The following is a 10,541-nucleotide window of genomic DNA, read 5'->3' as shown; positions in this document are numbered from 1 at the left end:
GCCGGGAGTGAGCCATCCCAAGCTCCTCCCGGCTTCCCTTTCATCCCGGGGGTCGCCACGGGGTGCCCGAGCCACTACCCCTTTCCCGGCCCCCCTCAGCTGGATTGGCCCCTCCATGGGCACAGCTCCTATTGCTTCAGTCGTTTAACGGATTAATGCCTTTGCCTTTCCCTTCCTGTGTGTTTTAGATGCCAAATGGAAAACAATAACTGAGCAAATTAAGAAAGCTGTGGAAGTCTACAAACCGTGCGTAAAGGAGAACTGCAGCTGCCACCAAAGGTGAGAGATTGGTTTCCTTTTGACTGCACAGGCCTCTGGCAGTGAGAGGGAATCCTTTTGCCGGCACTGATGGATGGAAATGAAGTATGGAATATTTGGGCTCTAAAGCATTGTGTATGCAGCCATCAGAAGTCACGGTGCTTGCCAGAGGGAGGTCATTAATGGTGCTGTGTGAAACTGCAGTTCCAATAAAAGGCGTGCCCACCTGCAAACTGATCACCCTCCTCGTTGTCCTGTGACTGGACAACATACACTGTGCCAGCGTTTCATACGTGATCCCGCAATAAACCCAGACGCGGTTGTCCATATTTCAGTGTTGACAATCCACTTTATCTCAGTGCGGTGTTGCTAACAAGGCTTTCTCACAGGCTTCTAAAAGTGAAAGAAATCAAGGATGTGCAAAATATTTTAAAATAGCTAGCCTGAGAAAGGTTGTTACAGAACACAGATTCATTTGGTGTGATGGCGTGTTGAGCTTTGCTTACCACCTGTGCTTGGACAGGGCTTACAGGGGAAGAGGGGACAGGAGAATTGGAGGAGTGCTCTTTTTATGGAGTTCAGCTCACTGTGCGTGGGAATTGGAGCGGCAGCGGATATTTAACGAGCTAGTTTTCACATGACCAAGGTATGATCCAAGAGTAGCTCGTTCAGGAAGACACAAGTCCTGGGTTGTTTGTTTGTTTGTTTTAATAATGGTGGGGCATTATGCAAAATGCCAGCACTGGCTAATCTTCCCACAGTGACTTAGCGCAGAGAGCTAGAGACTTACGTGTGGCTGCAAGACCACCGTAGGCAGTGCAGGTGTGGACGTAGCCAAACTGAACTTCCCCTCTGTTCCCACTGGCAGAGCATGGCTTTAGCATGAAGAATATTACAGACGCGCAGGTCATCACTGTTGTGTGGGTGGAGACTGCAGGGCTGGGCTTTTCTGATCTCTTTAAGCACCCTTTCTATTTAAAGGGGAAAGGGGAATACAGGGAAGAGTCGAAATACCCTTTTGTCTGTAGGATTTGGTTTCCAAGTGCAGAAACACAGATGCCCAACTTTAAGCCTCCTGTTTAAAAAATACTAGATGTGCTCATTCATTCTGGGGGTGAGATGAGTGCCACATCGGCTTTTACTATCAGATGAGTCAGTTTGGGCAATGGCTTGCACACTCTGGAGCTTTTGATCTTCATTCCTCTTGAAACATTGATGAGGAAAAGCCTCTTCGAGTTTAGCCTTCCGGTCTTTCTCCTCAGTTCCAATTCAGACATAGCCTAAAGACATCTCCTGATCTTTAAACATACGCTTCACGGTCTCCTGCTCGCCTTTGGGAAGAGCACCTTCCCGAGAGGTTACAACCTCCAAACCTGCTTCAGAGCACGATAGGCCATAGCAACACGAGGTTACAGTTGCGGTGGTTCGCCAGACCTAGTTTTCGCTACAGCCACTGTTCATTTAAGGGTTGTTAAGGAGCACTGCTGTAGCGGTGGGCATTACAGAACAATCCAGGAAGGTGATACAGCTGTGCGATTGTGCGACACGTAACAAACTTGGGTCATTCGGGGAGCTGATTTGGAGGCATGTAAATATGCAGCAGAACACTGAAAAACGGTGATTTTCCTCATGTAACATACTCTGCTCTCGTCTAGCCTGTGACTCTGGCGGAGGGCTGAAGGTCCTGACCTGTTCGTTACTACCTTTCAGTTGTCACTGAAGTTACAGTGACATGGATGTGCCATAAAACCGCAACTTTCTTGCTGTTCTCAAGCTTGTTACATTTGTGTCCCTGGCAGACAGCTTATCCTGCGGTCAGCCCATCATTTCAATGGCAATTCTTTACCTAGTTTAACTGTTTTCCACCTGGTTACAAAAATAGCAGAATCCTGGAGTTGTGTGGGGGACTTCCTGAAGTCATGAAGTCCAGCACCTTTGCTCAAGCAGAGTTGTCAGGACTGCTCAGTCGAGTTTTGAGTATCTCAAAGAACAGACTCCGCAGCCTCTCTGGGCAACCTGTGCCAGTGTTTGACCACCCTCACAGTGGGATCACCCCGACAGTGCTGTTTTAATACAGTACAGTATTTAATACTGTACAGTACAGTACATTTTAAACTGAGGTGTTGATGCAGCATCTCCCAAAAAGCAGGGAGAGTGCCTCCATGGCAACCTGTCAGTGTTCCTTAAATGCTCCGAGCAGTTAGATATGAGGGACCTTTCGACTGAATTTATATAAACTGCATCCTCCTTCTGTGTTTTCTTATATTCGTTAGGTTTATGTTTTCATACTGTGATGTGCAGATGTCACAGAACACATGCTACGTAGGCCTGTCCTTCTGGGCTGGCTTTCCTGCACACAGCATTATTGGGTGATGCTGTTCCTTGCAACTAGACTCTTACTGCCTTTTTTTAATGTCTAAATAGCATGACGTTGTGGGAGGAATTTGGTCTTGGTGTGGCCCATGGTTCATGGGAGACCAGAGCACAAGGTTTGTGACTCAAAGGTTAAGTGAGCTGAAGGCTTGTGCCTGTAAGGTGCTTTCTAGGAGAGTGACTGGAGTTGTCCATATTGACTTGGCTTCAGAGTCCTGTGCTGAGCTTTCTGTTTGAGTAACAGCACACAGGGAGTCGGCGTGATTTTTTTTTCTTCCGAGTGACTTACATTGAATTCTCTGCTATGCCACACATAGCACAGCTCCTGGAAGATACATGGGGCTTGTTTTAGCTGGAAGTATGTTCTGTATTCTGCAGTAATTCAATGCACAGTATCCTCTCTATTGTAGATAATAATGGCCAATTGTTTTGTTTCAGTGTCTGGAAACAGGACCTGGCTCCTTTTCAAGGTGGCATTTCCAAGGAAATAATATCAGAAGCGGTGAGCCAGAAGCTTGGGACACACTACCAAATCGTTAAGAACAAATTGTACCGTGAGCAGGACTGCTTCTTCCCTGCAAGGTAAGAGGTGTGCAGAAGATCTCTTCTTCCTAGCTGAGACACAGGAGTACTTCCAACTCTGCCAAGTTGAAAGTCATGGAACACAATGATATTTCCAAGGTCTGAATTCCATCAGAGCAGGAGCCTAGAAGATTATGTTTGAGGCTTAAACGTAGCAAGAAGTAAGTGTCATTGGGTTGATTGGTTGGTTGTGGGATCCCAGAGGAAGCTGCAGATCAGGCCAGATTTGACAGGATGAGTTGCTTCATTGCTGTCGGTGCTGCGTTGGGGCTTAGAGACTGCTACAGGTAGTTCTCAGCCTGCATAGTGCTACAGCTCAGGCTCACCATCTCTTTTGCTCCTGTGCAGAGAGAAAAGCTGCAAGACCTGCAGGGTTCTGCCACCTTCTTTATAGTTCTCTGCCGTATGCTGTTTCTCTGCAGATGCAGTGGAGTTGAGCACTTCCTTCTGGGGATCATCAGCCGACTCCCTGACATGGAAATGGTGATCAACGTGCGAGACTACCCCCAGGTCCCCAAGTGGACAAAGCCCATTATCCCAGTCTTCTCCTTCAGTAAGGTGCGCCCACCTTTAGAAGTTGGGTGTTTCTGAGACGTGCATGTCCCCCTTTCTCTTGGGAGTGTATTGTTGAGGATGCTTCCCCACAGATTTTGTGTGTGTCAAAATTGCTTGCTCTTTTTTTGCTCTTTGTTTCCTTTTGCTTCACGTTTTCTGGCAGACATAATTGCAGATTTATTCTATAGAACAGCTTTTCCCCTCATTAGCTCCTCTTCCACATCAAAAAATGTACCTCTGCCACAGTGGAATGAGGCACAGCTGGATGGGATGTGTGCTAGCATTGCTGTCGTTTGCTACAGGGCCTCTGTTGAAACTGTAGCTGTAGTTTATCAGCATTGTTAAGAATTTTTGATCATCAGTCAGCTGTCATACAGATAATTTCATTTAATATGAATATTTTAGTCGTCTTCTACCACAGTTAATTATTTCTTACCCTCTTTCCTGTAATATTACTGTCTCCTGGGAACCTTTTTCCCATGGATTCCCTTTTCATCTCCAAACATGCACACGCATGCAGACGCATTCATTCCCTGTGTCTCTGTTCCCAGACTGTAGAGCCCTCCAGTATGTTTTCCTGCCTCTCCTGTTGTTAAACCTGAAGGTACCATCATGTATTATCCTTTCCAACAAAATATCGTTACACCGCAAGCTTCAGCCTTGCCTGATTGCATGCCCAACATGCCCAAATCCTGCATCCTCACTACCTAACCCTGACTGTGATCCTGTCCTTGGCTGAAACCCAGCAGATAGCAAGATGCAAAAAGGAGCAATAAACCATTTGCTCTTGCTAGTTCAGGCCCTATTCTGTTTTGGCTAACATGTAGCGTCTTACCCAGGTCTACAGCTCATGTGGTCTGAAGCCTAATACAATCCATAAGTATTGCCTAGTCCCCAGCCATCCTAAAACTCTCTGGAATTCCAGTACAGTGCTGCAAGCAGTGCTGTTCAAGAACTGTGTTTGCTGCCGGCTGTTGTGGCAAAGCTAGCTGTCTTGCCCCTTGGCTGCTGCACAGCCTTAACCAACCAGCAGAACCTGAGCTGGTGCAGAGCAGGTTGCAGGAGTTGAATCTTTGCAGCCGTAGTCACCATCCTGCCCCTGGGTGCCGTGCAGAACCCCGCGAGAAACGTACTTCTCCGGTCCCTGTTGTTTGATACCTGAACTGTAACCTCAGCCCTGTCCTTCGCTGAATCCCAGTGACACAAGCACAGCTCACACCTAAGCAGCCAGCATTAGTCCCTGCTAGAAGGAGGAAGGCTCCAGGGAGCTTTCTAAGGCTGAAGTGTATGAGATTGCAGGATTGTCCACTTTCGCATCTTGCAAGGCCGACACTGGGGTCGAGGTGGAGCTGTCGTGGTTTGCTGTCAATGCCTGTTTGTAGCAAGATTGAGAAGGAGCAGATCGTGAAGCACACACACATTTAGGTTGAAGGGGACTGCAGGGAGTCACCCAGTCTAGCACCTGGCTCAGAGCAGGATCAGCTAGATCAGGGGGCTTCAGGCTGTGTCCTGCCCAGTTCTGGACATTCCTGAGGACAGGTATCCACAGCCTCCCTGGGCACGTGCCCCAGTGTTTGACTTCCCTCAGAATGAAAACATGTTTCCCAGTACCTGAGTGGAATTTTCCCTGTTGCAGTCAGGGCCTGTGGCCTGTCGTTCTGTCTCCATGCGCTTCTGAGAAGCGTGCCCTGTTTTATAACCTCTTCCATTAGGTAGTAGGAGACAGTATTTATATTCCCCCAGGCCTCTTCTTCCTGTGCATGAACAAACACAGTCCTTAGCCCTTTTTATGTCAAATGCACCAACCTCCTAACCACCTTGGTGGCCTTGGACTCTCCAGGATCTCCAGGTGACGGGCAGTAGGGATGAAAGTTTACTACTCGTACAAGGAAGTGACCCATAGAGTGGTCTGATGAAAGGGTTTAGCCTTTTAGCGCTGGTCTTTACTCTGATTAAATGGGAATGTAAGCATCCAGTTAAGACTGAGGAACTGAGATTCTTACACAATGGATATTTTTAAGTGACCTGTAGGAAGGCTGGGATGAACTGGAGTGTTGGAAGTCTAAATGTCAGAGTGTCTAGAAGTGCCTCTGTCTCTGAGGAATTAATGCCTCAACTTAGGATCAGTAGAAAACATCTGTAGCTACCTGTAGACCCAGCCTTCAGAAAGGAAAGTGGGAGCTCAGGTCTTCTGCTAATTACCAACCAGCTATACCATGGAACTTTTTTGTTATTTCCCAGCATGAAAGTCCCATGTTGTTATGCAGCAAGACGTAGCCTTTTTTAAAAACATTTTGAATGGAAAGGGCCTTAGGAGGTCAGCTGGCCCAGCAGCCCGCTCGGAGCGCGTGTACGTGCTGCAATACGCTGGCTTTTCTGTCTTGGGTTGTCTTCCTATGAACCCCAGCACCACCGTGGTGACCACAGAGCTCTCATGGCTGCTTCTGGGACAGTGAGAGGGAAAGCTGACAGAATTCCCAGAGGGATGCTTATTGCTGGTACACTCGGTCTGTAAACCAAAGTAAATATTACTCTTTTATTCTCCTTTTTTTCTTAAGACATCTGAATACTACGATATCATGTATCCTGCCTGGACGTTTTGGGAGGGAGGACCAGCCGTTTGGCCGATTTACCCAACAGGTTTGGGGCGCTGGGACCTCATGAGAGAGGACCTCAGAAGGTATGTTTTGGAAGTGGTTCTGTGTGAGGGGAGGTTTAGTGGAAGACAAACTCACGGTAAAAGCCATGGAGCACTGGGTGGCACTGGGCCGGCGTTGAAGTCTGAGACCATAGGTCTGTTGGCCTGTGATCTGTCCTGCTGCCTGTCATGAGCTGCATACAGCCAAACTGCTGTACAAGAACTCTCCATGGAAACCTGGGATGATGTAACTAGAAGTTATAATTAGCCTCTCTGTTTCCAGCACTTTAGTAAAGAATGCAGAGGGCAAAGTACACACATTCTTCAAGCTGTCAGGGCCAGATTACTATCGTTTGTGGTGGGATAGGGTTTGTCAATAAAGTAGCAGTTATCTTTTGCCTGCAGAAATCTCCCCTGACACATGGAAATATCTTCCTTTGTTTCCAAGTACTTCTCTGTGAGCTGTGTTTTTTTCACTGCAGGGATGATCCAGGATGTTTGTATAAGCTTCTGGAAGGGTAAAGGAAAGCCTTCTTTAGATCTGCTTTTACTTGAGTATCATTGTGCAATAGAGAAACCTGGAATCATTCCCAAGAATCAAGAGCCATTACTGGGCTGAGAGTAAGATAGAAGATATTTCGGATTGGGAGTCTTTTTTTTTGGCAGGATCTTTGACTGTTAGCACAATAAGGGGCTGTTTCGCATGGAGAGTCGCAAGCAAAATGTGCACTGGTGAACGTAGGAATGTAACAAGGAAAAAAACCACCTTAATGTCAATCCTTTGACATCAGAATGCAAGGACGAATGTTTCTCTCTTCAAAACCTGAAGTTCTATGGGACTAATCATAGCTGAAGCCTAATGTGATAAAATATAATGAAGGTGCAAAGCGTTGACTTGCGCTTGCTTTCTCGGTGAACCCCACCCGTGTCACAGGGTCACGAGCAGATGCAAAGCCTGACCTGTGGGGGTCAGTCTGGGGGTCAGGACCTACATGTCAAGCCAGGTGCAGCAGCAAAGTGCAACAGAGAGTTCCCTGGAGAGATGCGGGTGACTGCACTGTCAGAAACAAGACGGGCCAACAGCTATTTGGAGCGACTTGCTTAGATTGAAAATGGACGTTATTTGGGAAAACAATGAACACCTGTGTGTTAAATGCAAAACACTAGGCTTGTTTGTTTGTTGTCATTTGTTTGGGGTTTTTTAATGGGAAATGACAGTGGTTAGAAACTCTATTTTGCACTATCCATATTCAGTCAAGCACACAAAAATGAAGCAACGATACAAACAATGCATTCAAATTTTAGGTACATTTTCATACCCTTAAAGGTTTAGTGGGGGGTTTGCACGTGATTCATTGTTTTGACTGAAAGGTATTCTAGAAAAGTAGCCTATATCGTGTTGCCTTAAACACAGTACTCACAGAAAAACCTGCTTCAATTGGACCTGGCTGAGAGTTTTTTCTGTTATAATGAAGAAAGTGATTTCCATCAAAAATGAAGAACAGTAAAAAGAGCTCATGCTGTGAAAAACTGATAAGAGTGCTGTTTCGTGGTTATGTTAAATCATTCATTGCCGTGTATAAACAATATTTTCAGATCTGCAGAAAAATGGCCATGGAGGAAAAAAATCTCTAAAGGATATTTCCGAGGATCCAGGTGAGCATATTTTCCTGTAACAGGAGGCTCTAGCAACATATGCCGTGACAGCTGCCTGCGTGCAGAAGTTTCTCTATCTCCAAAACCTAAACAAGGGTAACCCAGAGTGTGGTTTTTTTTAAAAGCAAGGACAGCAAGACATTTTGTACGGCGGCATTTCACCATTAGTGATTCTCCACAGAGCTGCCATTTGCAACTAGGAGAAGTCACATACTGGAAACAGAAGTTGTGATGGATTTGCTGTGTTGTTTCTTACTCAGTAAAGCTATCGCACTAGGAACCAGCTTGTTTTACTCTGTGAAGGGAACGGCAGGATTTCAGGATTCGCTGTTGGTGTGCGTGCTTCTTGCCAGTGTGAATGCTTTACTCCCTGTGCAAGCGCTCGATGGCCAATCGGCAAGTGTTCTTGGATTAAGTTACCTGAGCGGTGGGGAATAAGAGTAGGGTATTTTTGCCCCCTCTCCAGCGACCGTTTGAAAACAGTGTTAACTCCTACTCCTTTTTGTTTCTCCAAAACTTCGCTCCTCCATCCCCAGCAGGGATGGATATGGTGTCTAACGAGGTAGGCTCGGGAGATGATGGTGAGTGAGTCTCGGGGACGTCATAACCATGTTTATCGGCAGTGTGTTAAACTAGCGTTGGAGGGATCAAGCGCTGAAGATGCTTAGCGTCTCTTAGCTCGCTCTGACTTAGAGGGGGGTTAAAGTGTTTGGCACCCATCAGTATAAGGCCTGAAGGAAGCATCATCTCTGCTGATTTGTCCTGGGAGTTGCTTCAATAATACCATTAAATATTTAGTAAGTGTACCTCAATTTTGGTACACATAACTCATTCTCTTCTGCTGATACACCCTTGGACAGAAACACGCTGCATGGTAGGCCTTTAATAACGTTTTCGGGAGACACAGCGAGGTCAGCCTCATAAAGAGGCAGGATCTTGAGTCGCATAGTTCACTAGCTGTGTTGGGTCAGGTGGATTGACAATGACTGATAGCTTTTCTTTTGCAGAACAAGCCCTGAGAGAGATCCCCTCATTCTGCTGTCCCGAGAAAACCCGGAACTTGTGGATGCCGAGTATACTAAAAACCAGGCTTGGAAATCTGAGAAGGTGCGTGGGTGCTGTCTGTCTCCTGAGTGTGAAGGGCAGAAAGGGTGGCACTGCAGGATGGCTTTGATGAGGAAGATGCATCTTGTTGGAGGTCATCCTTTAGGGTGGGGCAGGCCTGTAGTTCCCTTGATGGCCGCATCCTTCTGAGGGATGAAAGGAAGGAGCCTAGAGCCTGGCAGGCCGAACGTTTTTCTTCCATCTACGCTTTTTGTTCAAGGAAACCAGCACACATAAGAAGAGGAACCTGGGCCAATATCCTCTTCCCTTACAGCAAACTTAGCCAATTCTTCTCCTCCTAGCCCCGAGCTGCCTGTGTGGTGTTGTCAGTCTTTTTAAACCTTTTTCTGTCATCTCCATTTCTTGGTCTTGTTGTTGATAACTTTTTAGTTCCATACTTAGTTGACAGTCCAGTTCTCTCCAGACAGTCTTGGCTAATCCAGTTACGCTTGGCTTCACACAGTCCATTGTCCCAAGCTGTTTTCCACTCCGTAGCTGCCAACTGAACATTATCATTTAATGTGTTTGTGCTGGCGTTTGCTTACAGGCAGTGTGTAATTTACTGAACTTTTTTCATGTTTGAAGGGCTGGGAATTCTTCCTAATACTCTTAAAAGCCCACCCGAGATGGCTTGCTCAGAAGTGGGGATGGAGGGTTTTGAGACTTCAGCTTTGTTTCTAACTGAGAAGGAAAGCAAATATGGAATTTCCACAGAAAGCTTACCGATTTGGTTTTTTATTCCCTTTATTTTAAGGACACCTTGGGAAAGCCCCCTGCAAAGGAAATTCCACTGGTTGATCACTGCAAATACAAGTAAGAGTTTTGATCAGTAAAGCTGTTCAAGAGCTATATGTTATTTCTCTCCTTGCATGGTGTAAGGTCATCTTTTATTTTAAGGTGTAACTCCAGCTCCATGCAGACAAGAAAGCTTGTGAACAGACTTGAGGCAGTTGAAAACTTGGGAGCTTAGCGTTGGCCTCTTTCAGTGTCAGCTTTCCCTTGTCAGGTTAGGAGAAATGAAGTGCTTTGGGAAAAGTAAAGGTCTTAGATCACTAATAAACATATCGATCAAATATTTTATTTTAATCAAAAAGGCTTTCCCATCAGTTTTTCTTTAGAGTCCTGTACAAAGCTGTGTGTTCAAAATTGATTTTTTTGGTGCTACAGTGATAGCATCACTGTCTTCAAAGACATAAGGAACTAAAGAATCATGTCTGCATATGCTTACTGTGCAAGTGTTGCCATTGGATGTATGTAGCAAAAGAGAGAACTGGAAGCATGATTGAGCTGATAGAGTATTGATTCATCTTCTGTGTGTTGTTTGAGAGAATGTGGTTTGGAGTTACAAAGGTTTTTATCATAGAATCACAGAATG

The 10,541-nt window shown here is 45.9% G+C and overlaps 1 protein-coding gene across 1 annotated transcript; it reads left to right on the top strand.

Moving 5' to 3' along the window:
• Positions 1-188: 188 nt before the first annotated feature.
• POGLUT1 (protein O-glucosyltransferase 1) lies at positions 189-10,181 on the top strand (the record flags this gene model as incomplete). The annotated part of the gene is made up of 7 exons (XM_010154656.1): positions 189-279; positions 3,070-3,213; positions 3,636-3,771; positions 6,327-6,448; positions 8,003-8,062; positions 9,070-9,169; positions 9,921-10,181. Coding segments are annotated over 7 exons (716 nt in total), but the record flags the coding sequence as incomplete, so codon positions are not given.
• Between the last annotated feature and the right edge of the window lie 360 nt (positions 10,182-10,541).

The sequence above is a fragment of the Eurypyga helias genome, unplaced genomic scaffold (assembly GCF_000690775.1).
Source record: "Eurypyga helias isolate BGI_N326 unplaced genomic scaffold, ASM69077v1 scaffold49406, whole genome shotgun sequence".
Taxonomy (NCBI): domain Eukaryota; kingdom Metazoa; phylum Chordata; class Aves; order Eurypygiformes; family Eurypygidae; genus Eurypyga; species Eurypyga helias.
Note: the sequence above shows the minus strand (reverse complement) of the source record. Positions and strands in the feature narration are given on the sequence as shown.